Raw genomic sequence first — 27,195 nt, 5'->3', positions numbered from 1 at the left:
GGGATGCAGCAATTAGCCTCGTGTCCAGACTTTGCCACTGAAGTCAGTGGGATAAAGAATCGGCCCCTTGTGAGCATCTAATGATAATATGGGATGTGGTTACTGGAAGCCACAATAAGCATCAAACAGAAAGGAAGCGCCTGTCTCCTCCAATGGCTCGCATTAACCCATCAGTGCCTCTTGGGCACTCAGTGCATTTTGCTCTCATCTCCTCCTCCGAGGTGACAGAGCTGTCAGGGTTGCTTTCGTCCTTGTAAATCTAAGCAGGAGCAGAGCCCTCAATGCTCTGTCTTTGGTGTATCCCCCAGTGCCCTGCAGTCAAAATAATTAGGGAGGCTCTGCACATCCTGGCGTGTTGTCCTGTGCTACAATGAAAGCGGTGCTCACTAATGAGAGCGTTTGCCTCCTAGTGGATGCAGGATGATGAAAGACGGGCTCATTAAAGCAGAGGAAGCTGAGCTGAGGAAGTGGGTTTTGCAGGAATGCCTCACTCGAGAACCTGGAGCATAAACCAAGCCCCCCGTGGGATCTGGGCAAGCAGAGGCACATGCACAAACAAAGACTCATTGACCTGCCTCTGCTGCCATCATGTTATTATCTTGATAGATTAATATATGTGGACAGTGTGTTAGCAGTATGCAAGGTGCGATGGGGAGATGGCAGTCGCACCTCCTCCAGCCCTCTCAATAGCCGTTATTCCCCTTGTTCTGAAATGTCCGTAGCCTCCCAACTGGGGCATACTTTCCTGGCTCCTCTCTGGGCCCATCTACACGTTCATTAATGCGCTGTAATTATAGCACATTTTTGTACCTGCAATGACAGATACTAACTTAATGCGTCATAATCAGCACTACTGCACAGAAGCACAGATGCATGCTTTTTTAGTGCCCATGAGACTAAAGCTACTGCACATTAGTGCATTAGCACAGGTTTTGTGCAGTGGAATGAGTCTTCTGCACATTAAGCATCTCACATAGACGCGCCCGTTATGTATTTATGCTTTGCATTGTCGTTTACTAAGACAGTGATTCTCAACTAGGGTGCCATGCCACTCTGGGGTGCCTTGAGATCCTTTCAAGGGTGCTGCAGGGTGGCATACAATGCACTGATGATGATTCACAAGATAAACGCCAATATTTCAAAAAGAAATCCATAGTTCTTTGCAACAGAAAAACTGCTCTACTATTTTTCTGTAGTCAAAAAAAAAGAGTGAAAACTAAGAGCTGGCATTTTCTGAGAGGTGTCTTGAGTCTATCCAGAGGCATCTCGAGTCTGAAACGGTAGAGGACCGCTGTGCTAGGACATTGTCTACCCTATCGCCTTGTCTCTAACATAAGGGTTTTGGTAACACAGCTGCATTGGAAAGCCCCCTCCCTCATGGAAAAGCAGCTTATCTCTGCTAAAGGAGCTCTTTCACCAAAGCAGGTAACCTACCCCCCAAATGACATAAGTGATGCCTGCAAGACAATGCTTTTGCATGTAGACCTTGTGTATGCCCAAGGTTTGTGAGAGGGCTGCTGGGATAGACATGATGGGGAGGCGACTGCTTCTTTCAGGCTTCTAACTGCACAGGGATACCAGCAAAACTCGACTGTGCAGACCTGGCTGAGGAAGGTTTCACCAGCACGGTCATACCATCATCAGGACTTGCAAAACTGTCTGACGTGGACACAGCTCTATTGAAAGAAGTGCTCATATCAGTACAGCTCCCACAGGGTCCCCTCTCCAGCAGTGAAAGCACCCTCATGCTGGTCTAATGATGGCTGCACAAGGGCTTTTGCTGGCAAAGCTCTTTTGGTTGAACAAATCACACCCTAACTGTGTCAGCAAAAGACATTTTCAGCTCCACATGAGCACGCTTCTGGGACTCCGTGCAAGCTTCAGGGTCCAGGCTTCGGCTGGACTGTGGAGCCCTTGAAACGAGTCAGGAGTCTGTGCCAGAGTGACGACTGACCCCAGGTCTCAGACCACCCTGCCTCCTAGGCAGTTCTTCCAGTAAGTGCTGTGGCCTCAGATCAAGAAAAGCAGTGAAGCACATGCTTAGCTAAAACCGCCCTGGTAAGATGCCATGGATTGACATGGTTTCACTGAGCAGAGGGAGAGACTGTTTAGACTTCAGTGACTTCAGAACAAATGCAAAGTTGCTGGTATTTCCACCATCTGCACTTTCTTACTGGGCTTTTTACATGTGTAATTTTTATCCTTTTAATTTCATATGTTGTTCTCTCTCATTTTTACAGAAACAGAAACCTTCTGGACGAAGGGGTTCCTTCTTGAAGGTAAAGTATTGCTTTCTAATGCCCCTCCATTTGCATTTTGTTCATGCTTTAAAGCTGTCAAAAATGTTCCATTTCTAACTCAATTTCAGCGCCAGGCCCCAATTCTGCACTTCTCACTGCAGATCTCTGCAAAGGGCATCTTGCAGGGAGTTCAGGACAGAGCCTCTGGTTTGCTTGCAGCATTTTTGTATTGGAAGGGTTTCACAAGGGTAAAAGATGAAGTGAGGAAGAGGGTGGATGAAGCTGCTGGATCACAAACTAGGGACCCGTGGGAACTGGTCAGTGCAGGGAATTCGTGATCATTTTCCTGAGTCAGCACTTTTCTTTTAAACTTTATGGACTGTGATGAAAACACCAGGTTAGGACTGAAATGAAGGAGGCCCCTTCGACTGAGCAGGAACAGTGAGCTATGTTTAGGAGCAGTGTCACAGAACATTTGATGCATGATAAAAGCACAAATAGGGGAATAGAGCTATGATATTTTGTGGTCTGTGTTGACACACAATTCTTGTTTGCAGTAGCTCTGAGGATACATGGAATACGGGATCTGGTGCTTCACATTCCCTGGCAGCTGGGTGCACAGTGGGTGGAGAAACTTAGCAGAAAAAGAAATGTTTTCTGATTCACAGGCACAGTGCTGAGCTGATGGCCAGCTAATGGTCCGTGGTCCCTGTTATCTTTAGGGAGAGCAGCCTTCGCATTTGAGGATGGAAAAGATTTCTCCTCTGCGACATCTGACAGCAATCTTGCTGGTTTTTCTGTGAAGTAGGGTTGGTTTATTGATTGCTTTCCAGTGGATGGATTCCTGCAGGGACAGGAGGACCTCTGCCATGTCTGTCTTCTGTTTGGAGATGTCTGTGTTAAGATCGGCTAGATGCAGTGTGCAGATTACTGCTTGCCAAGGCGTTGGTGCAGTCTCACCAGATGGGATGGGGGTTTCACTCTGAATGGATTTTGAGAAAGAAAAGGGGAGGGATTCACTCCAGAAGTAGTTAAAGAAATATTTACCTGAGCCTGTAACAAAAAAAATCAGAGATTTTGCCATGTTTTCATTTCTTCAGTGGCACCTCAGTAGTATTTAAACAGCTCACACCTCTGGGAAGTCATCACAAGTAATTATTGGAGTTGCTTTGTACAGTCAGCTGAAGGTCTTGCTTCTCAGTTGTTAACTACAAAAACCATGAATATCAATGGGACTTCCAGCCATTAGAAAGCAATAATTTGCATGTGCAGTATTTTTTAACAGTAGAATTTAAATTTAGAGGAGAAAACTATAAGCAGATGTATTCTCATTGAAAGAGCCATTAAAATGCAGCTTGTGGTCACAGCAGTGTGGGTCACATAAAGATGCCATCAACTTGTGGTCACATCCTGCAAAGAGCTGAGGGCCCCGTGCTCACCACCTCCTAGGATTTGATCTTTTGACAGAAGGAGACCAGTGCTATTTTTATCTTCTTAAACTGGACATGGTCTCTGTTAGCGAATATACAAATGCATCCCTAGAAAACACAGTTTTTATTGTCATTGTTAATAAATGGCAGAGCTTTTATACCCAGGTTGGGACAGCAGCTGCAAAAAAAACCCAGAACGACCCCAAACTGCATCACACATAGAAAAATGAACACAAAGGGTACAAGAGGCATTACTGGAACAAAGCATCTGTGATGACATCCATGGTAAGCTATTTTGTGAACAGTGCAAGTGTTTGATGGCATGCTCACACGATACGCTTTGCTTTGAGAAAACATTATGATATAACAACCAAGTTAAATAGGGTGTGATTACTGCTTTGCTTAAGCCCAGTATTTAAATTGCAGAGAAATAAAAATAGAGCCATCTTGAGCACTCCTGCCAGGCTTTATTTGCATGTTCTCATCTGGTGATTAAACAGCCGCTTTGAGGGAAACGAGGGTATTTTTACAATTGCTGTTTGTTTGTTTTTTGAAGGATGTATAGATTGTTCAGGGCAACAAGTTTGCACAGCAAGGAGGAAACAACAAGTACACCTGGGAACGAAAAGCCCGACAGAAATTAGTTGTGTAGAGGCTGGTTGGAGGGGAATGGGATTTTAAAGCCTCATTGTTTATTAGTCTAACAGTCCCATGCACAAACCTTCTGATGCATCGTATTATAGTGGCCCAGGGGCTATTTCAATACAGGTTGAAAAATATAGTACCTATCCCCATGTCATCTGGTTTCTGAATTAGAGAAAAATAACAGTGCACACCAAAGTACTTTCCCTGTGAAAGCTGATTTATAAGATTCTTGTGTCATGGTCCCAGCCTGCAAAAAATGCTATAATCTTAAATCAAGTATTGCGGTGCATACAGCTTATTTCTTAGCTGGCCAAATTCGCATTTCAGTGATGTTTGAGTGTATTCAGGAGAAATGCCATTACAGAGACAGTCACACAGCATTCAGAATAGATGCCCAAAGGCATCTATAGAAGTTACAACCATGTGTGTTTTTAAAAGGCAGGACTGCAAGACATGGATGAAAACAAAAATTAAGCGCTTGAGCCAAGTAGCCTCCTCTCCAGAAACAGCTGTGATTTTAAGGCAATACTTCCCCATGAGTGGCTGGAGCTGGACCCCAATTTATAATCATGATGGTCCCTGCTGGGTGGAGAATCTACATGAGGCACATGCATTATTTAAATGCAGCTTGTACTCTGGAACAAATTTGATGTCAGGGGTGTAAGTGGATCATCGAGTGATACATTGGCTTTGTGCTGGGTCTCTGGCCAGGGATAAATCTTACTTCTTGGGCTTTACAACCTCAGAGGGCTTTACAAATTGTACAGTGCTCACATGAACTGGGGAAACTGTGGTAGGTAGATTAAGTGGCTCCCCGAAGGCCAAAGGAGGAGCGAGTACTGAATGTGAAATTAGACATTCCTAAGTGGGTCAGAGAACGTGGTTCAGGCACATGATGCACCTGAGTGAAGAGGGTCATATATTTTACCCTTTCGTCTGCTTTAGGCAAGCTTTGTAAAATGTACATCCCTAACACTGTGCTGCAGGGTAGCAGAGTCAGTTGTTCCAGTGATAAATACCAAAATACCAACTCACAGTCCAAAGTTCCTGTGCGGATAGAGGTGGCTCCATCTGCGTGTCAGGCAGCTTGAAATACAAAAAAGGAAAGAAAGCCAACATAATAGAAATACCATGCCCTGGAAAAATCCAAATGCCAAAGTCACTGGGACAAATTCTATTCTTGGTTACATCAGTGTAAGTCCAGCCTAACCCTGCTGAATGAACAGGAATGACTCTAGCTATATTCTGGTGCAACTGTGAGCAGAATTAGTCCTACTCGCATCACTTTCCTTCCTCCTCTCCTTTGCATCCTATGGAACAGGTTCCCCTTCATGAACATAAGGGAAAAGTGATATAAAAAAAGCCAGTCATTGGACTCCCGCCCCCGGTTCTATTTTAAATCCGGTCTTCTTCAAGTACAAGCTCCTGGAGGACCTCCTTGCATTCACTGCAAATACCTCATCCAACAGGCCACTCCAGAATTACTTTATTCTTAATGAAAAGAAGACCCTGCCAATGTCTAATTCAATTTGGCCAGTAAATAATTTCTCTTTATTGCTCTCGGGTTCTTACATCTGTTTGGTTCAGTCTTCAGCTCACCCTGCCACTCTCAGTTGTGTCTCCAGCACTTGTAGCAGGGCTGGGATTCGTGCTCCTTGAATCTTTGAAGGTCAGCCTACTCTCAGCAGGCACCTGTGGGTATTTGCGCTGGCAGCCTTTCAGTTGCATGCAATATGTTCTGCCATGCCATCGTCTTCTTTCTTTTGATTGTGAAATAGAGTGATCTAAGCTCGCAGAGGAAGAGTTTAAAGTGAGCTGCCGAAGGCAGAAGACAGTCCGCAGCAGTTCTAAGTCACAGATGAGACATAGCAAGCTTTGGGATTATTGCTTAGCAACATCAAACACACACACAGGAGTAAAACTCACTGCCTGGCTCCACAGCAGGACCGAGAAATCCCTAATTCGCATGTAAGTTTTTTAATGGGAAGGAACAGATGGGCATGTATTAAATTCCTATTCATCTGCAATGCCATTCTGAACAGGGGAGGAAACATTTCTGTTTCAGCACCTGCTGTGAAGGTAAGAAAAATAGTTCTTCTTTAGAGCTCCAAAAAGCAAAATGGAAGTCTTGGTAAGAGTTGATTTTAGGAGGGATTTAAAAGAGGAAAAAGTATTCCATGCATGTTAGTGAACAGTTAAATAAAACCCCAGGTGAAGCTGTCTGGGGGAAAAAAAACAAGGCTCTCTGGATCAGTAGCAGAGCCAACAAATTCCACAGACCGGACTCTTCTTTCCAAAGACTTTCAAGAGCTCAGATATCCTCCAAATCATTCCTTGGCCATATTTTACCCAGAAAAGTCTCTCTAGTGAAACCCATCCTGTTGCTGAATGGATCTTTATCAGCGTTACAGCATACTGCAAGCACAGAGGGAATCAACCCATACCTGCCTGGATTCCACCAAGAACATTTGCCACAGAGGAAGGGAGCCAGCAAAATGCTCTTCTACTAAACAACAAACAGCATGTCTTGCCTTGACTTTGAATATAGGCTTGCAAGGGATCTCATGGGTATGCCTCATGCTAGCATGCCTCGCTGCACTGTGCTGGTCATTATCAGGACTATCAGGCCAGACTCTACTTGGGAGTGTCATAGCTGGGAAGGGCTCTGTGTATTGTAGAAAGTCTCAGCGGGTGTAGATCAGCATACGTGTACAGATGTCAGTGATATTCTGGCAGTTCACAGCAATTGAGACCTTTGGCCCATAGCTATTAACAGGCTAGGGATGTTGGAGCCTGCCCCAAATGTTGGTCCTGTTGTAACAGTTATTCGCTGTTCTTGCTTGTTCCTCCATCTCCTGCTTTGCTTACTTTAGCTGCTAAAGCAGTGAGCCTAGCTCTCTCTTCTCTTCCCCCAGTTTTGGAGCTACACCAGTATAAAGTTGGAGTAGAGAATCAGGCCAACTGAGATCTTGCCCTTTGGTTATCTCTTTCATCCAAAGATCTAAAAGTTCATTACAAGTCCTAGATAATCTTGACACCCACATAGTCAGGTAGGTTAGGGGTAGAGGAACACATCTGTCAGCTCTGAAATGCAGTTCTCTCTCAAGCAGAATTCAGCAGAAACGCTTCACAGCAGTATAATAAAGGACTTGAAGAAAAATACCATCACCAGCTGAAACGTCAAGAGGAGTTTATTTTGGCACAACACAACTGTTTGATTTGGGATCCACCCAGGACAGCAAGTTAACACCCTTCTCTGGCAAAAAGTTGCACTATTGGTCAAAAGGAACTTGGTTTTTCATGTTACCAAAAGAAACTCACCTAGCAAGAAGCAACGTGATACAGCTATAGGTTCCCTTCTTACCTTTATAGATCTATGCTCCTTTACAGGTTGTGTCCTCTCGCAGGCAAGACAACTACCATTTTACAATCCTTTATTTAGGCCAGCTAGGTAGTGTAATGTATACATTTATCTGCCTCCTTAGCAGATAATAACTCTTAGCAGGCAAATGACTATGGGGTGCCACCAGAGGCCTCCAAAAATCGGACCCAAAAATTTACCACTATGAAGCATCCTACCTCTTGCAATAAATGTTTGTACTCAGGCAGTGGCTCTGAACTGGCAGATCATTGTATTAGCAATTACACTGGGGTGCCGAGATGGCCATCTATCAAGTTTATGCCTTTCCTGAAAGGCTAAACACTCTGGAGCAGCCACAAGTGTTCAAGTTGCAAGTGGAAATAGCAGAATATATCAAAAACCAACCTATTAACACAGATACCGCAGGGACCCAAAAGTGAGAATGGCCTCCCGCAAAAGAAGCTTGAGAAGGGGAGTGCAACAGCAAGGTCAGGGTGGACTTTCAGCCTTCGCTTGGAACGACAAAGCTTTAGTCAACCTGTCTCCTAGTGGCACTATTCATTCTGATGTAATCTTTGCTCCTGTCTAAGCCTGGGTTGGGTTTTTTTGCAGGGTGGGGGTGATTTCTCAGCCTCTGAATTGACTAGTCAGTCCACATTCTGCCTGCATTCCATGTACGTAACACCCAGGGAGGTGGATGAGAGTGCTGCGTGCGGAGGCTTACCGCCGCAACTTTCAAGTTGTGGCTAATAATCCAGGTGCTCCTTTCTGATGCTCTGCAGAATGAACATTTTGAAAGCCAGGCGGCAGAGCAGTGGATACGGGGTCTTTCAGAAGCACCGTCTCATACAAAGCGACCCACCAAAACAGATGTTGTAGAATAGCTCAGCTGCAGGCTCCACTGTACAGTCTCAGTGTCTACCTAATACACAGCTCCCCTTTCCCATAGCAGATGCTCCAGTCCCCTCTGCCGAGAGGAACATTCCACTCTGGCAAATGTGCAGAGGAAAAAAATTGCAAAAGAAATAAACTGGGCCTTGTATCCGACACGTGGGTCAGTTCTCCCCGGACACGTGGGAAAGTTAGAGAAAAAGCGCATAGTTCTGCTTAACAGAAAAGAGGTGTGCAGATCTGACATGGAAAGCACTCTAGACATGTTACTGCACATGACTCACTTCCTGTATCTCACATCCATTGCAATTAGCTGAGAAGTCTGAGGCATGGAAAGGGAACTACAGAGAAGCAGTCACACAAGGGAGAATTGTAATCCATTGCTTAGAAGTGGGAACTGAAAGGCGGGACTCCTGATTCTACCCGCACCTTGGCTTCTGGCTTGGTGGGTGATCTGGGTCCGCAGTTTCCCCCATCTGTGAAAAAGAGAAACGGTCATTTAGCTTCTGTATCTCCTAAAGCTGTTGTGAAACATAATTAATTTATTTTTGTAAAGCATGTTTGGATCGTAGAAGGAAAGGCTCTGCATTTATTTAGGATGGCAGAGTAGTAGTATCTGAATTGGAAAAGGAACACGGTAGCATCCACTGATTATTTTCTAAGCATATCAGTTTGTATTTTTCTGTCCCCTTTTATCTTGCTGTCGTGCCTTCCAGAATTACCTGACATGAGTCTGCTTTTGCATTTATTGCAGTAAAATATGGCTGCTCAGCCAGAGGAAGAAGCCCAAAACTCTGGGCTGAAACTCCCCAAGCTCAGTGTAAAGAACGCACCTGTCAGGGAGGAAAGGAGAAGCAAAGAGACCAGTGAGTTCCTGTGCCCGAGAAGGGGTGCTCAGTGGAAAGAGACTTTCTATGAGAAAGTACAGCAGAGAGCACTGCGTCTGCAGCAGACAAAGGTGGAACAGTTTCAGGCCTGTAAGGCAGAAGAAGAGAAGTTTAAAAAGAATGAGCCTCTGGACTGGCTGTCCAAGGAATGGTTCAACGATGAGAAGGCAACGCGGGATACCCGGGCCTATTTGCTCGACAAACTCTTACCTACGTTGGTCCCAGGAGTGGAAAAACTGCTAATGGAAGTAGAAAGAAAGAAGGTGCTCGACACCAGCACAGATCCGCCCAAGTTTGATCCCATTCATTTCCTAGGCGAGTATCTGATGAGGCATAACCCTCAGTTTGACGTTTCTGCAAGACCAGGTCCCTACCTGAGAGGGATGAAGATGGTTATGGAAGAGCTGAAAACGGAGGTGCCTGACACAGCACTGAACAGGTGAGTGGGTTTACACTGCACCCCATGGTCATACACTGTTCTGATGGGATCTGCCTCCAGTTTACTAGAAGCAGTAGATTTCTTAGTGAGGATGCTCTGACCATAGTCTGGGTTGGTAAAAGCACTTCTTGGAGCACCAAACCCATGCCACACATCCTGTGCCATGGATGGTGGCTATCGTCTTCTTCAGGACAAAAAACCAGGATAAATGCCAACAGGTGAGAGACACTTCTGAGCAATGGCTTTTGGAGACTTCAGACAGAATACTTCTCCTCATATGCATGTGCAGTGTGTAGCCTGTGCACTTACTTGGGGTGAGTGATGCCACACTGTTAATGGGCATTGTTCACATTAGCAGCCCCAAAACTGACTCTTCCCCATCTTTTTCAAGGCTTCTAATAGCAGCCCTTTTAACAGCAGCTCCCTCCTTCCTGTTTCTGTGCCATTTAAATGGAATATAATTAGTTACAAAGCTGGCAGATGCCATTACAGTTAGGATGCAGTTATTGGGAACACGGTTAAGTTACAAAGCAGACACTGGGACTGAAAGATGTGCACTTCAGCTACTGTTGCACTTATCCAGTATACAGATAACCAGTGTTTGGTAAGCAAGACAGTGAGACTGGCATTGTGTTATGCAGGTAGGCGAGTTCTGCACTTCTGTGGTATGCATAAAGCAGGGGAGCGGGTGTGATTCCCCTTTGACTCTATTGGAGCTGTGTTCTTGGACAGAAGACAGTCCTTTGGGATCAACCAGGGTTGTTTAGAGCCAGTACCAAGGTGCATGCAGCTCTTTTCATCCCTTCCATCCCAAAGTTAACAGTGAGATGGGCTGAGCTGTCTCTGCTCCATCCTGAGAATTTCTCCGGGCTGTACTGAGGGCAGGGCTGCTGTGACTCTTCCCTGAAACTGTTTCGCTGAGCCTGTTGGTTGTAATTCCCTGTACTCCATTCACTTGAAATCCGCACCCCTCTGGCTACGTTGCTTTTTCCTTTTCATCGTCACTTTCTTTTGGAGACTTCTCATTAATCCTTAGCTTCCCCCCCCCCGATCATTTGCACAGTGTTAATTGATTAGTGTTGTGGGGTTTTTTTATACTATTTCCCAGCATGGAGGCATTATAAAAACTGGAACATTAAATGAACAAATGATACTTTCATCCATTTGAATGTCTCTGTTCAGAAATGCATAGAAGGGATTACTTGTGTTTATACAATGGACCACAGGTGCTTACAATGATGTCAGAATGAGTCATTAACTTCCAGATCACTTCATTCTCATGTCTGGTGTTGTACAATGATGACTTGGATTTGCATACACTCTATTTTGCCTGCATAAATAATGCATGCAGTTTAAAAATTGCTGTCAGGATTTGTGGAAGCAAAATGTTGACACAGATGTCTCATGCATAGACACTAGACTAAGATGATAGGCATTCCCAGTGTTACCTGAACAAGACCTGTGCTTAAATCTCTCTCGTTTGCTTTCTTGCTAGTGTTTCTAATGCACATACAATGTATTGTAGAGGCACGTGAATAACCCCTACTGGAAATGGTTCAGCGGCGAGGAATGGAATTGCATACAGTCACTTAACACCAGTGTACCTGCACTTGAAAGTACATGTGGGTAGACTAGTGACTGGCATCTGAGAGCTCTTCCAATCCCTGAAAATCACAACGTTTTCTGAGAAAACAGGGTTTTGATGAACATCCACTGAAATACAGGCAGGGACCCTGGGGAGTGGTTCAGGAGCTCCTGCTGCCGGGTCTATGGCTCTGGGGAAGCACTGCTCTTTGGAGCCAGGCATTCAGGGGTTTCTGGCTTAAGCCCAAGTCTCAGAGCATCCAAGCACCCTGCCCTGCAGCTGGAGACATGTCAGTGGCTTGACTTTGTTTTGGAAAATTGATACAAAATGGGCTCATTTGCTCTAAAACATTTTTTGTTAATTTGCTAAAAATTTTTAACATTCTATTTTTCATTCAGAACCAAAATTATTTGTTTAAACACTGGAGTTTCCCTCAGAGTGGAAATTTCGAGCTTCCTGGAGCTCTAATCACAGCTTCCTGCTGCATTGGGATGGTAGTTCTAGTTTAAGGTTTGAGTCAAGTTTATCATTGGATAGATAACAAGCATCAGACTCGACGCTCAGGAAATGAGTGTGTTGAAGAGATGTTGAAGTCAGCGTCTCCTTAGATGCCAGTGCCAGGGGATTTACACGGCTGAGACCATAAGAGGTTTTGCATATCCTCAGGTGGTATTATCAAGGGATTTGTGTTCTTAGTTTCTCTGCATTTGCATATTCATGGCTGGCTGCATCATGGGGTTTGCAGAATAACCATGGTAGCACTGCAGGGTTTTGCTGTCACCCTGTTTGGGTGTGAAGCTCCTGCCTTGAGTCACTGAGCATGGGAGAGCAGAGATGAGGACAGCAGTTAACATCCAGAGAGCTCGGCTGTGACGTTCTGGTCTCACCGGCGGCAGCAGGAGTTCAGTTAGCCCAGGGTTTTACTGCCGCTTCCCAGCCTTGGAGAGCTTCCCTCAGCCTTCTTCTTTCCTCCACGTTATTAGCATCCAGGTAGGGAGCCGAGGAGAGCACAAGAGCAGGGAGGGAGAAATTCCTTTCTTCTCTGAATTGAGTCACACTGCAATAGAGCCTTGAGTCGTTTAAAAGATGCCAGCACTTCCAGCTGATTCACCCGTCTCCGACTGGGAGCTGGGGGTTGCCTTCCTGAAGAAATGCGCTTCGTTCTGCCTGGAAGAGTCACTCTCACGACAGCTCCCATGAGCCGAGTGTCCCCGGCACTGCTCCAAGCAGAAGGAAGCTTCTGGGGTGGGACAGCCTTTGGCCTGCACCTAGGGACACCCGACAGGGAATGCACTCCCAGGCCCTTGCCTATGGTAGCATATGAAAGGAGCTGCCTAAAGAGACAGAATCAGTGCCCTGTACCGGTACAGCGCATGCTGTGCCTTGGGCTTGGCACTGCCCAGATTAATCATCAGAGCAGGTGCAGTGCTTGCCTCTGCCTTGCCCTCTGAGCAGGGCCTGATGCTTTCATTTTATTTCCTGGGTGCAGCTGCCTGACCCCCTGATGAGACCAGCGCCTCCACAGCCCTCCCTGCAGCATGAGTGAAAGCATCCAGAAAAGAGACATTAGCTTTTCCAACCCTGCCTCACCTTATCTGGCAGATGAGCCACATCTGCAGCAGCTGTCTGGCACTTGCCGGGTGTCCCTTACTTTAGGGGGATGCCAGCTGCTCACTAGCGTGCTAGCCCCACGATCTTTGGGCCCCAAGAATTTGAAATCCACCCCTGCCTTGGCCAGAAGGCAGTGACCAGAGTGCAAATAGGAGTAACACCACTTACTTGGGCGGGCTTTAGACTGCTGTAACTAAGAGCAGTGGAAGTGCACTGCACATTCATCTCAATACAGAGACAAAGACTCCAACAGTCCTTTGACATGGGTATAAAAATACCTTCAGACTACTCCCTCCAGCTGTGCTGAAATGCTGTACAATAGGCATAGTGAAGTCTGTTCATGCAATTGTTTTTGTGAAGCATTTCAGAAGTTAGTGGAGTCTGAAAAAAGCCTACACAGGATGAGTTTAATAAAATTCTCATGTGCTGTGTACAAAATGGAGGACTGGCAGAGGCATCCTTGACAGGTCAGAGAAGCAAAGCAGGTACGATCAAGAAGGAAAGGAGGAGGTTTTGGTTCAGACTTGCAAATTCTGCATGCTCAACAAAAAGCAAAAGTCTGGGAGGCAAATTAATCCTGTCCTGAAGCAGTGAGGACTTCATTGTGTGATTGTACATAAGAAAATTAATTCACTATAGTTCACTGCCAGTGAAGCCTTTACATGAGATGGTACATAGGCTCTGAGACAAATGCATAATGGTGCAATTTTGTTGTTAAATCAAGTGTAGCAAAATTATACACCTCAGCTCCCGCTAAAATGTTCAGCAGGAACATTGAAGAACTTCTACATAATTAATGATTAGCACCATTATAGATGTGTTCAGTTATTAAAGGCAAAATTCATCACTGCTGTAACTACACAAGCTGGTCGGGTTGCACCAGGGACGATTCTGCCCCTAACTGCCTGTCGCTGTCTGGGCTCAGAGAGAGTTCACTGCACTTTCCAGAAAAAGGTTTTCTCCATAATCATGCACCTGGTACCCAAAAATTCCTCATTCAGATTCTCGGTTGCACGGACCAACAGGAGAAGCATATGCTACAGAACACAAACACTCTTACCTTCCAAGGGCTGCCCGCAGTTCAGATATCTGGGCTGATTATTTATTGCCCACAACAGCAAATCCCTCATTGGGGAAGAAACCTCATACCTAAAAGTACAGGACTTGCAGTGAGCAGCTACTCTCTTTCTTGCAGCTCTTCAGGGGGGACCAAGTGGAGCTTAGCTCAGGCCATGACAGTGTCTTTCCAAACTGTACAGGCTAGCCAGGATGAAGTCAGAGGTAAAGAAAAAACGTGAGCAAAGGGAGCAGGTGGAGAGAATCAAGTCTCAGGTGACAGAGATGCGGAAGGAGGCCCTGGCGGTGCAGTTCAAGGAGTGGACATTGGATGTCAGTGGAAGGATACCGCTCGCACTGGTAACTGGGGCACGCACCTGTAGCAGCACTGCTGTATGAACCCCAGGGAGGAGGAGAGTGGAGGTGTTTGCAGCAGCACAGTCTGCTGTAAAAAAGAGCAAAAAGGGAGCAGCAGGATGGTATTATCTGGTGATCAGGGTGCAAGCTGGGGGCCTGGGTTCGGGTCTGCCCCGCCAAAGACTTCCTGTGTGAACCTGGGCAAGGCGCTGAGCCTCTGTTGGCTTCGGTTCCCATCTGTACAGTGAGAGTGATATCAGTGCCCTCCCTCCTAGAGGTGCTATGAGGCCTCAGATGACTCAGAACCCATGCCAGAAATCAGGAGTCAGTTATTCCTGCCCATCCAGACCCACCATCAAGTCTCCTTTACTGCCTTTTAATCTGAGCTGGCAACGTTGCATCTGTCTTGAGGCCATCATGGCAGACCTGTCTGGGTGGTTGGCACTGGGCTACAGAAATACCTTTCCTAGGTGCTAGATACATCACTTGTGTAATTGTCCTTAACCTCATTATCACTATGGGGATTTAACTTACCCAGGGCCTGAATTTCTGCTAGTGGGAAGGTCCCAGAAGGCAACAGCTGTAATGTCCATGAGGATGGCTCCACTTTAGTGGGAAGGTCCCAAGACAGCCAGAGATGCCTGTTCTTCCCAGCATGAATGTATTAATGATCACAAAAGCAGACCTTTAACTGTTGCTTTGATTTCTAGGTTCAGAGTGCCCTGAGGTCATTTCTGGATGTTGTCTCTTCTGCTTCCCCGGGTGCTGGACGAGGTAAGACCACTAGTTTCTGGTATGGTTTCTGGCAGCACACGTGGGCAGAAGGAAAGTCAGCACGGACTCTGCGGGGAGAGTCGAGCTGGCCAGGATGCTGGCTGTAAAGGACGAGCCTTGCGCGTTTGGTAGTGGGTGAAAAAAAGGAAGCACAGAAGTGCTGCTCCCTTCTGGGGCTTGAGAGAAACCCTCGAGATTCCCCAAACAAGTGCATCTTCCTTGGCCAGTGGAGGAATGACAGCGACCTACAGCAAGATAGGGCCCAGGCACCAGTATACTCAGCAGTGAAAGGATTTACATAATTCTTGTCCACTTTATGGCTTACGCTTGACATCATTAAATAACAATAATTGAATACTTAGGGCTAGAACTAGGTTGAAGTGGCAGCATAAAAGTCTGCTGTCAGACCTCTTAAATAAATAGAGGTATAATGATCATCTGTAATCACCAATCTCTCTGCTGGATGTGAGGCTCTACAGGGCATGCCAGAGCACACTTCAGTCCTCCATCGGAAAGAGCCTTGATCCTTGCCTTTGCCCAACCCATTCTTTGTTGCAGAATCTTTCCTCTGAGCTTACACTGGTAACGTGCATTGTCAACGTGCAATGTCAACTGCTGCCCTCCCGTGCTATTGGCGCCGTGGCACTGCTTCCTAATTCTTCCCAGTCTGATGGAAAGCTGGCACAGTAAAAGGAGAAAATTCCTGTTCAGCTGTTTGATCTACAGTTGTTCAAGACAGGCGCTGCAGTAGTCTGCTAACAGCTCTGCTCTATTTCTGGTGCATTTCATTTAATAGAGTCCAGTGCCCACTAAGTGAACATTAAGCCATGTTTTATAGTTTAATAAAGATAATGTATAGCTCATGAATGTCTTGAGAAACAAGAAGGATATGGGCTCCACTGGGAGTTTACTTATTGTTCCTGATGTTTCACTTGCTGTATCGTAGAAGAAAGAATAACAGAATAATATTTCCAACAGAAATAACATTTCTCCTCTCAAGACCTCCTACACAAACCTTAACAGACACTTGGCATTCTTCTCAGTTCCACTGCTGTGGCCCAGAATTGGGCTAAAATATGGTTGCAAATGTTGTAAAGTTAATAGGATTTTCTTCATATGGCTGCTAGGCTGACAGGTTATTGCTCTCAGGATAGAGGAGATCTGCTTCTTGCTAGGAAGTTCAAAGTTATTTTGCAGTTCAATGTACCAGTAACAGGTTCCCAACATTCAAAGGAACTGAACCAGTCCATCACACTATGAAGCACTTCTGCCCTGACCTAAACAGAAGTAACTTTGAAGTCAGTGTGAGTTGTACCTTCTTATTGTGTGACCCTATGGCCAAGAAACATTGTCTGTACAACCAGTCCTGGTTGCGAGCGATTGGCAGCAATGACAGGGGTTGTAAGAATCAGAAGCAGTCTGCCTTTGTACACTCAGGAAACTCACCGTGGATTTGGGATCAGGGATGAGGAAACAGGATCTCAGTGTAGCTACTTCAGTTCCAGGCACTCACACAACCACAGTGCAATGTGGCCCTAGATACATGCAACACAGTAGGAAGAAATACACATCGGAGGTGTAAAATGCAATACAATTCAGCAGGGACTCATCTGCCCATATTCTGGCTAATACCAGTTCCTTCTCCACTAGAGATCTACAACAGAAAGCTGGAAATGATAGACACGCTGGAAGAAAAAGTGAATGAAGAAAAATTTATAGAGGTGAGAAAATAAATACCTAGGTCTGGTTTAGCACTCTGTTTTCGTATTGCACATGCCTTTGGGGGGTGGATGAGAACACTGGTAGATGAACAGCTTCTCCCTTCTGCCTAATCCCAGATCATGACTTTGGTTACAGCGGGGCATTTCATGGTCTGGGTCACACCTTATCATCTGCATCCTCATATCCCTTGCCTGCCAGCTCCAGTGGTCACGGTCCTTTCTCTCCAGCCAGAGTGGAACGCTACAGTTTCCTCCAGGGCCGCTGCCTGTGCTGGTGTGTGGATTGATTATCAGGGGACACTTTAAAAGCAGACTTGTTTGAAGTGTCTCCCTCGCTTCCTCTCCAGAGTGCCTGAGGGCACCACCTCTGCTCTGCTGCAAGGCGCTGAGTCCCAAGTCACTCGTGAATTCTGATTTTGCAACAGTCGTTCACAGGAGACTTGGTCCCCAGTGCTACCATCATTCTGCCGTAATTAGGGCTGTTCCAATAGAATTTATTATTCCTATGGAAATTCTATTAGCCAAAGTAAAATACAACAAAAAACTAATTCAGGATGAAGAACACTCTGGTTTTGACTCACGGCGGGAGTGTATTCAACCACTGTGTTGTTGTTTCCATTTAAAATGTACTCTAAGGGGGGTGTGCAATGTAAGGTAAGAGCAGCCTTACTCGGGGAGCTTAAACAATATGCACCTTCACCCATGTCTCCTCTATCTGGCACAAGTATTCAGGGCTGATTATCATGATGAGAAGCTCCTGGCCTGCACTTGCAGGGAACCACCAGTACATGTACTGTGCCACAAAGCAATGGATCTAAGAGGTCAAACAGAGCATCTCTGCTTCCTCCGCCTCTTGCCTCCCAACTCCTCTCCTCCTTAACTTTTTATAATTCAGCAGATTACAGATTAATTCAAAGCAGTGCCCCATTGGTGCCTATTCCTGTACAATCTATGAATACTGGCTGCATCTACATGAGATGCTGACTGCACAGTTGTTACTGTGGAGTCATTTAGTACTTGCATACACAAGTACTAAATGACTGTACAGTATCTGGCATTATTGCTCAGTGGCATCCCTGCACAGCTTTTTGGTGATGCTGACTGTGCAGTAGCTTGTTATTACTGCCCAGTAGCATCACATTTACACTTTGTGCTACACAATGCTACTAGTAACGAGCTACTGTGCAGTCAGTGTCCCGTGTAGATGCAGCAACTGTGCGTGAAAGTATGGGCATGAACCTGCATGTATGTGTGGTAGTGCATTTGTGGTGCCTGCAGCTTTAAGGGCTGAGTCAAGCAGCCAGCAGGTGCTTGATTGCCGCAGCCATTTTAAAACCCTGGCTGCCTATATAAACCCAGGAGTGTGTTGCTGGCAGCTCAGGTAGGAATGCTGCCTGGTTGAAAAGTTGTAGGAAACAGCTTGTAAATAAAAGCAGGAGGCTCTTGGTCCACAGTGTGACCTAAAAGTGCACCCTGCTGGGGGTGGGTGGCTTGGTGGGGCTGCTAGTAGTGTGGGAGTCCCCAGGAAATGCCAGGCCAGTTACCACCCTGGTGAAGGGTGGGTTGGGGTACCTTATCCCCTAGCCCCCGTGGCTTTGTGGCTACAAGGGGCTGGGCATAGCTATGGCCACTTGAGCTTCCACCTGGGAGGGGACCCTGGAGTTGCGAAGGAGGGGGTAGATGTATAACCCTGGAGAGGGCCTGGAAAAGGGCTGAGTAGAGCTGAGGGTCAGCCTCAAGGGCAGCCCAAGGGGGTGTGCTGAGTAGGGCTGTGGGAAAGCCTGAAAGGCAGCACATGGGCCCTGGGAGAAGGAATCAGTTGTGAGGATGATGAGCATGAGGGGTGAGTCCTGACCCTGGTAAGTCCTGCACAGCTAGGAGACCAAGTGTGTGTTGAAAGTAGGACCTGTAGTTTCAACATGATGACCTGCTGCTCCAGAGGGGGAGTGAAAGTCCCTGTGAAACCCTGGAGCACCAGTCATGGTGTGGATGCTATCTGTGAGGCATAGGCTGCAATGTAGGGGAGGCTTGGAGCCACCAATAATGCCCCCTGGCATTGGGATGTGTAATAGGGAGTCTCCTGCACTTTCCACCTGTTTATGGAAGCGGCCAAGTCATGGCAGGCAAGACGGGGCAGCCTGCCCATAGAGACAAGTGGGTGGGCTGGCATGAGACCCAGCCCTGAGCTTGCCCCCTATCACAATGTGCCAGGATCACGAAGTGCATGAGAATGAGGGCTACTGATGGTGACTACAGGGCATCTTTGAAAGAAATAACTGGGTCATAATGCAGACACTGCCAGAGGCCAATCGTTGTAATCATAGACAATGAGGGTTGAAGGGAGCTCAGGAAGTCGCATCTAGTCCAGCCCCCTGCTCCAAGCAGGATCAGCCCCAACTAGATCTTCCTAGCCAGGACTTAAAAATCTCCAAGGATGGAGACTCCCCCACCTCCCTAGGTAACCCACTTCGGCTCCATGATCACTTCATGCCTTGAAGGTAATGTAACTGGGCAGTTAAGTCTCTTAAAAGTTGGTCCATTTCTGTAATTCCTAAAGCGGGGTGGAAGATAACCAAACACTGAAGTGATCTTGGGTGGAGGCTCAGTGTTTTCAAAAACCAGAGGGAGGTAGTTGGCCGTTTAGTCTGACATCAGGCGTAAGGCAGGGTAGATGTACACCTTATAGACTAACTAAACCAGGGATGTGTAATGTAAGATTTTGTAAGCAGAGGGCTTACTCCATCGGATGCCAGCACATAAATCCGTGGCTAGGAGTTGGGTGGATAATCACTCTGTACCCCTGTGTACCTGGAATGAGTTGTACTCTTCAGTGAACCCAAAACTCCTTGAGGCATTGGGTGGTTGTGCGAGAGTCACTGCTCATTTAAAGCAAGGTGTCTGAAAGGGATTTGTGCGCCCTCGGGTGAATCCACGTGAACAGTGCGGCGCCGGGCCCGTAGGCTAGCCTGGAGAAAACACGTGGCAAGTGGTGCCATCTAGTGGTTGGAGCATGGGCCTGGGGTGCAGCTGACTTGCTGCATGGCCTTGGCGGAGTCCCTTAGGGTGCCTGTACGCAAGTGCAGAGGGTGCTCTGACGCGCTGTAATCATTAATCCAGTCTGCTGGAGCATGGTAATTACCGTGCTCCAGCAGCCTCCTGTGTCTTGTGTATTGGTGTTCCCATGCTTCGAGATGGTGGCCAGGGTGCCTGAACTAGAGCTCATCAAACAAGCTTTTGTTCAAGCACCTTCACCTCCATCTTGAAGCACAGGGATGCTGATGCACAAGATGCCTTGGCACTTTAATTATAGCAGCTCTTGGAGGCACTCTAATTAAAGTGCCACCCCCACAGCACATGAAAAGTGCCTTTAAATATTAATTCCTTAAGCATCAATTCCTCTTGTTAGGGTTAAAAAATGGCTTGTAAAGAGTCTCATTCTCTTCATTCACTTTCCTCCTGTATAAAAACCAGAGTATTATTATTATAAACTCTAAAGAAACGGGGTGGTTTGGGTGGTGGGTCTTCCTAAGAGGCTTTCTCCATGAAAGCATTCTCTAGACAAAGTAACCTAGTGACCTTCTATCATGCGTTTCATCTACTTGGTTGGCATATAACACAAGCAGATGTTCCCAAATTTTTCTGTCCATAATCTTAGAACCCACTGGCATAGAAAAGGATTTGCTGTAATGAACAAGTTACAAAGGAAACATCCAAGAAGTCACTTTAACTTACCAAAGTCCAGGAGTATAATTAAAGCTTCCAGTCTGGCACTTTCCCCTTCATTAACTAGAAAACAACCAACTTGGCTCAAACTGCATTTATTGAAAATCTCTGTGGGCCAAGACTGTAGCAGCTGAGTTTCCACCTGTGGCAGAGCTGAATTTTATGGCTGCACTATAAACCTGTGGAAAGAACCATTTAGAATAGAAATGATGACAGCCCCTCGGCTTTGCAGTGCTAGTGGGTACTGTTATGATAATTAAGAACAGAGCATAAAGCAGCTGTGCGGAGACTAATATCAGGCAATTGGGTGTGATTCCTGTCTCCTGCTCTCTCAGGAGAGTTGCACTTTCAGTATTTTGCATAGAGATGCATTTATCTGGTAATTGGTTGAGGATTCCTTTTTTTTCCCCTTTACCATGAAATGAGGTATTTTTACATTTAACCTTAGAGTGACTGCATTTAATTAAGGAAATGTGTGCAGATAACAGGAGCTTGAAGAACCACTTTTATCGCTAAATAAAATGCTACTGCATGATCTCCACAGAACATGAATGAGTCCTGAATTAATTCATAGTCTGTTCAAGCTAAAAGAATGCTTTTAAACTAACAGATTTACTACCTTTTTTTAGCGTTTAATTGAGTGATCCAATAACAGAAATGGGAAATGGAGCAGACCTACAGCATCAACTCCTCTGGCCTCTATGCCAGCCAGGAGTATTCCTACAACCTCCTGGTTTTCTCCAGTGCCTCTTCCAGTACAGGTTTAAATGATTCAAGTGATGAGGCTTTCACCACTTTCCTTAGGAGACTATTTTACAGTGTTAATAGACCTCATTCAGGACAGCTTAAATTTACCTTTGTTCACCAGTTTGCATCATCCTTTTAGCAGACTGAACAGCATGATCTGCCCCCAAACTAATCCAGGCCTCCTCACATGTGGAAAGAATAGATTTTTAATGAAGCTGAAAATTAAATAGCTCTTTTTGTCTGTCTTCCTCACATCCAGTGCAGCTCTGGGTTCCTTAATGACTGGTACAGAGGCAGTGGAGGGATCTTCTGAGCATGCAAAGAGGCTGGCTATGGTTCTCTGTGTTGTGATTCCTTCAGCAATAGGTGGAAGGTTGTTATGTTTTTTTTGAAGAGTGCTTAGAGTCTGGAGGCTAATCCCCACCAGCTGAGCAAATGCATTATATCCTGGGCCTACATTATAAAATGCAGGGCCTAGAATGGGAGTCAAAGCCTTTTGAGCAGGACTTTAGGGCAAGGTCATGCTCTTGGATCTACATGTGGCCTCATCAAATTCTGTTGAAATCAGTGGGATCCACAGAGGCATTAAGGGGTGGGATTTAGAAGTACTTGTTCCCAGCCATAAGTGGAGTGTCTTGAGAGGGAGGGAGCAAGTGAGAGATTGTTGTCTTTGTTTTTTCCATGGTGGATGAGACGCTGTCAGTAAATAAGTATAGCAACAGTTACCATGTGGATAGCACTTTCATTAATATTTGTAAAGTGCTCTAATGGAAAGTCTAAGGTGACACGACTAGAAGAGCAGTGGCCTGAGGGATCACTTCCTTTAAAAGGCAGAGATAATTCACTCTAATGGGCTATGACTAGCAGTGAACTGTGTTGGCCAGAAAAGGGGAGAATGCACAAGCAGCACCCCTTTGTCTAGGGGTGAGACTGCTTTTTGGCTACCAGGAGTGCCATCGGGGAAGATGCGTTATGGGAGCAATGGCTGCTGGCTCTGGGCTGAACCATGCCGTTTCCCTTACTGGAAGGGAAAAGACAGCGTAGCTGGGCGAACTGCAGAAGAGCTCGTGTTCACTTATCTCCCATTTGTAGTAGGAAGCCACATTAGTATTAACAGGCGGAAAAGCCCTTATCATACCTTTCTGCTGGCTGTCTCTTCTCTCTACTGCTCTGTCACTGCGGGGTGAGGGAGAGAGGTAGCTAGCCATGGCAGCCTGAAGGAGGGGCAAGGTGGCACCTTAGAGATGGAATGGTTCTGAAACGCATATGCTTTTATAGGCCAGGAGTGGACTTTCATACCATCTGAGGGAGTAGGTTGTTGCCTACGAAAACTTATGCTTTTCTGAATGAGTGACTCTATCTGGTTCCTCCCTGCCCCACTGGGTGTGATAGTAATGGTAATAAAGACCAAAGGCTTCAATACTTATTTCTTGGTGCCCTAAAAAGGGATGTATGGGGAACATGCCACATCTAAGAAATTGCCTAATAAACTTATATGGATTCTCCATCCTGCAGCCAGTGCCAGAAAGCTGCCAGAAGAATTCCACCCAGGCTTTGGGACTGTAGTTTATTCTGCCAGCCATTATTATTGATGTCACTCAGGCCGCATTTCTAGAACAGTATTGCTTTTACTCATAAAACCCACAGAGCTATAAATCCAAAGTGTTAAAGTGTCTCCGAGAGGGGTTTAGAATAAATCTCAGCTCAGTAGTATTCCCAGTGTCAGAGGACTTGGGTGACAATAGTGTTGCTTTCAAAAAGTAGTTTTTAAATGTTATCCAGACTGTTTCTCAAAGTCTGAAATCTTTGGGCAGCAGTACCAGTATTTTTGTGGCATTAGAGAGGGGAGTCATTTTAGGTCCTGCAAAAGCCGGTTGCTCAAAATGCCACCTCGGGAGTAACACCAAGAATAGTGAATGTGACAGAAAAAACACGCCAATCCAACGTCACTGCTGGTGTAACTCCAGCCAGGCCTGCCTAGTTACAGCAGGGTGACTCCAGCCCAGCGCCTTTGGCCTTTAGAGAGTCATGAAATGACACTTTGGGTCCAAACTGAGACTAACAATGTAGGAAGTATTTGCACAATGGAGTCCCATTTTTTTTATTTTTATTGGAGCTATGCGGTGCTTGCGAAATAATAACGGGCACTTGTACCTAAACCCTTTTTTCTAAATTTAGGCAGGCATTCCAGCCTCAGTCCCCTACATGCAATGCAGCTTAAAATGCAAAAAAGGAAGATATTCAAAGGGGAATTATTTATTTACACCTCTTTTCTTTTTCTTCCACAGTACGTGCATTCTTATATTCAAAACTTTACAAGCGACATGTTCCAGGGGTTCCTGAAGCACCTCTGCCAGTGTGCGGATGAACTCCAAGATATGGTCAGACATAACACCTGGAGGCAGATGTTCACTGATCTCTTCCTGGACTGTTCCCATGGGAAGGTAGGGCAAGAAACACTCAAAGTATATTCAGCGTCACTGTGTTTCTTGCCTGGTAACTCTTATTAACCCAATTGCTTCTCTTTCATTCCTAGTCTGTAGTGCCAAGTTCTCGATTTGAATTTACTCCCTGTTGTTTGGATAGCAGCAATTGCTACACAGTACAACAGGCTGCTGTTTGTTATATACGTAGAAAAGCAATCTACATCCTGTAAGCCCAGTGTGTCATTAGGCTTGGAACACATGGCCCTACAAGATGGCAGGGAGTGGGGTAAGATAAGATACAAGGAGAAGTAAATTGAGGTCTTGACTGCCTTTGATATATTCCAAGGTAATTTTCATAAGCGTATAAGAGTTAATTCCAGCATCAGGCCAGTTCTCAGCTCAGGCCGCCATATTCTAGAACATGTGGACTTACTAGTACATGAACAGAATACATTGGATTAACTATACTTCCCTCGTGCCTTTCATCCAAAAAAAAACCTTGATGATTTATAAATAGTAATTTAAACTTAAAATGCTATGCAAAGGTAAGGATTTTTGGGGATGATATCTTTTATTGGATCAGCTGTATAGCTGAGATACAGTTTTGCGCACACAGCATTCTCCTTCATTTGAAAGCTTGTCTAACTTTTATCCCAGCTAGACAGTTGATCCAATTACTGATTTCACCCCAAAGTATCTGCCTCTCTCATACATCACTCTAACATTTGCAAAAAGCAAGTGAGCCTCACAACCCCCCAAGCTGAGTACTACTAGTATTATCTCCAATTTACAGATAGGAAAATGAGACGCAGGGAGCTAACACAGCAAGTCTGCTACAAAGCTAGGAGGAAAGAGAACCCAGGGATTCCACACTCAGTTGCATCTAAACTCTGATGCTTCTTCCTGGGATCATATTTATCCCAATTAAAAGAATGACTGTATATTTTGAAAGCCCTTAGATAATAGGAGTTGAGAGAACAGTGGTATGAAATGTTAGAAATTGGCTTTTACCCCCAATGCATCCAGTAGCCTTAGTTAGCAGTCACTGTAGCCTTTTGCACCACAAACAGGTTTCCATAGTATTGTACTTTTTTCCCTATACAAGTGTTGCATATTCCATTCATTGCCCTTCTACTGGTGTTTGCAGCACACCTACCAGAGGGAATGAATTGAGCTCCATTGTATTGTGCAAATTATGTCGGGGCCTCTAAGAGAATGGAAATGCCAAGTGCATTTTGGCAGCAGCAGTGCGTTTAAGAGAGCAGCAGGCAGCTGTTATCTCTTTTCAAAGATGGGAAAAAAAGGATGCATCTCAGTCAGAAAATACTTAATTTTCCCATCAGGGCGGGCCATAATGTATCCTTTTAGAGAGGAAAATCTAAACCTCCATGCTATCTGTTTGGATTTTAAAAGATTTCCTTCCGCTGTTAGTATTTGCTGGCCAAATGCAAGGAAATAGTGCATATGCAAGCACATGTGACAAGGAATGGGATGATAGCACACACTTCACATCCTGTAGGTGTGATTTTTTTTTTTTCTTTTCAGATTAGCCTCAGGTGTCAAAGCAACAGTCCAGAATTTCTGCTTTACTTTGGAGTGGATCTGGTTTCAAAGATTTAAATCAGACCTTTTAATGCTACTTTTTTCTCACCTCAGTTTTGTGATTTTTAATAATTGCCACCTCTCTGTTACTGATGATATTAGTATCTCTGAAACAAAGAAGCATTAAAGCTGGAATAAAATGGCAGGAAAGAATAGCTACTGGTGTAAACTATCACGGGGGGGGGGGGGGGGAGCATTACCAGACTACCAAGATGGCTGCTAGAGACTGGCTCACCAAATCTAGTTTACTAATTACAGCATGGTCAGTGCAGATCTGAGATCTGACCTGGTTTGCCTCCTGTAATCGGTCCCAGCTGAACTATACCCACAGGGGAGATTTGAGATGCAAGCCAGCCCATACAAACTTCTGCCATTTGAGTGTGATGCATTACCTGTGGTCCTCCTTCTGTGAAGCACACCAAGCTAGTTATTTCTGACTCCTGATTTGCATTTGCTTGGTGGCAGGTAATTATTGCAGTTTTGCGGGGTGAGTAGTATTGTCTGTCTCAATGACTTGCAATTAGAGCCATAGAGCTGAGAGAGCAGTATTTAAACTGCAGTCAGATTACAAGGAATTCTCCCAGTCCTTCTGATTTCAGAGTTGCACAGCAGTGAGGATATTGGCTCAGCAAGAACACCCTGGATTGACCTGTTCCAAAACTGGCCACAACAAAATGCAGCCTCATCTTTAAAATCATAGAAGAAAAGATATTTTAAATTTGATGTTTATGGGCTGGACTTGCTTGTGTCTTGACGCTTTTAGCACATTTCCTGGGAATGCTGTAACTGTACCTGCATGAATTTGTGGAGACATTTTACACCCAGGGCCTTAGAAAGTAACTGATTACAGAACAGATTGTTTTTTCAAAGTCCTGCAGTCTTGAGCAGTTGTATCTGATTGCTTTGCAGGAACAGAAAGAACAAAGATTCCCTTATCATTCTTCCCCATGCTGTCCTTCCTGTGTCGGGCAACAACCAGGACATTTTGATGGTTGCAGTATATACATCCTTTGTGCGCAAAGGGGAATAATCAAGCAGCAGTCACTGATCTGCCAGTGGTCAAAAGGTGGCAGCTGGCTTGTTAATGGGTTGGGGAACCTTTGCTGGACGTGACTCGGAGTTGTTACCATTGGAATTGAAGTGGGATGGGTCGTCCAGTCCACTCAGCAAACATCACTGCAGTACCACTGGCTGGTCCCCGGAGCATGCACTAGTGCTCCTTGGACCCAGAGGTGGTGTGGAAGAGTTTCCATCAAGCTGAAAACAAGATGGAAAATCCCTGCCTCCTTCCCCTTATCGCATATTCAGTAACTTCTTTCCTCTCTAAAATGTTTTGTGCTTTTACTGGCTTTCATAAGATCTGAATTGGAGTAAACTGTTCTCAACGCTGTTGGCATTTTACAGCGCCAAAAAAGCATCTGAAATCAAGAGGGGTAGCTCTGGAAAATAACGCCACATTCTTCTTAATTACTTTTTGGAAAAAATAAAACTGCATTAATGCTGATGATTTGCAGGGCAACTTTCAGGTGATTCTGACAGGCAACAGCTGGGGGAACTTGAAAGAAAAATAAGGGCAGGGAATGGAAATACTCAGTGGGGCATCCAAGCATTAGCTAGTGGTGGAATAACATCTTTAAAAACAAGTTCTGACAGTCCTGCTTTTGCATTTGTTACGGAGATGCAGGAGTTGACTTGGATTA

General features: G+C 45.4%; 1 protein-coding gene across 2 annotated transcripts in view; it reads left to right on the top strand.

The window, feature by feature from the left end:
- The first annotated feature begins 2,239 nt into the window (after positions 1-2,239).
- Positions 2,240-27,195, top strand: part of EFCAB5 (EF-hand calcium binding domain 5) — a 45,345-nt gene continuing 20,389 nt past the window's right edge. The window contains exons 1-8 of one of the 2 annotated variants that reach the window (XM_019545793.1): positions 2,240-2,279; positions 2,909-3,955; positions 6,094-6,283; positions 9,322-9,893; positions 14,349-14,505; positions 15,213-15,276; positions 16,927-16,997; positions 23,756-23,911. In XM_019545793.1, coding sequence (XP_019401338.1) covers positions 9,328-9,893; positions 14,349-14,505; positions 15,213-15,276; positions 16,927-16,997; positions 23,756-23,911 — 1,014 coding nt within the window. In that variant the 5' untranslated portion in view covers positions 2,240-2,279; positions 2,909-3,955; positions 6,094-6,283; positions 9,322-9,327. The remainder of the gene's footprint in view (positions 2,280-2,908; positions 3,956-6,093; positions 6,284-9,321; positions 9,894-14,348; positions 14,506-15,212; positions 15,277-16,926; positions 16,998-23,755; positions 23,912-27,195) is intronic. The other variant, XM_019545794.1, reaches the window with a different exon arrangement.

The sequence above is a fragment of the Crocodylus porosus genome, unplaced genomic scaffold (genome assembly GCF_001723895.1).
Source record: "Crocodylus porosus isolate Cpor-Errol unplaced genomic scaffold, CroPor_comp1, whole genome shotgun sequence".
NCBI classification, from domain to species: Eukaryota; Metazoa; Chordata; order Crocodylia; family Crocodylidae; genus Crocodylus; species Crocodylus porosus.
Note: the sequence above shows the minus strand (reverse complement) of the source record. Positions and strands in the feature narration are given on the sequence as shown.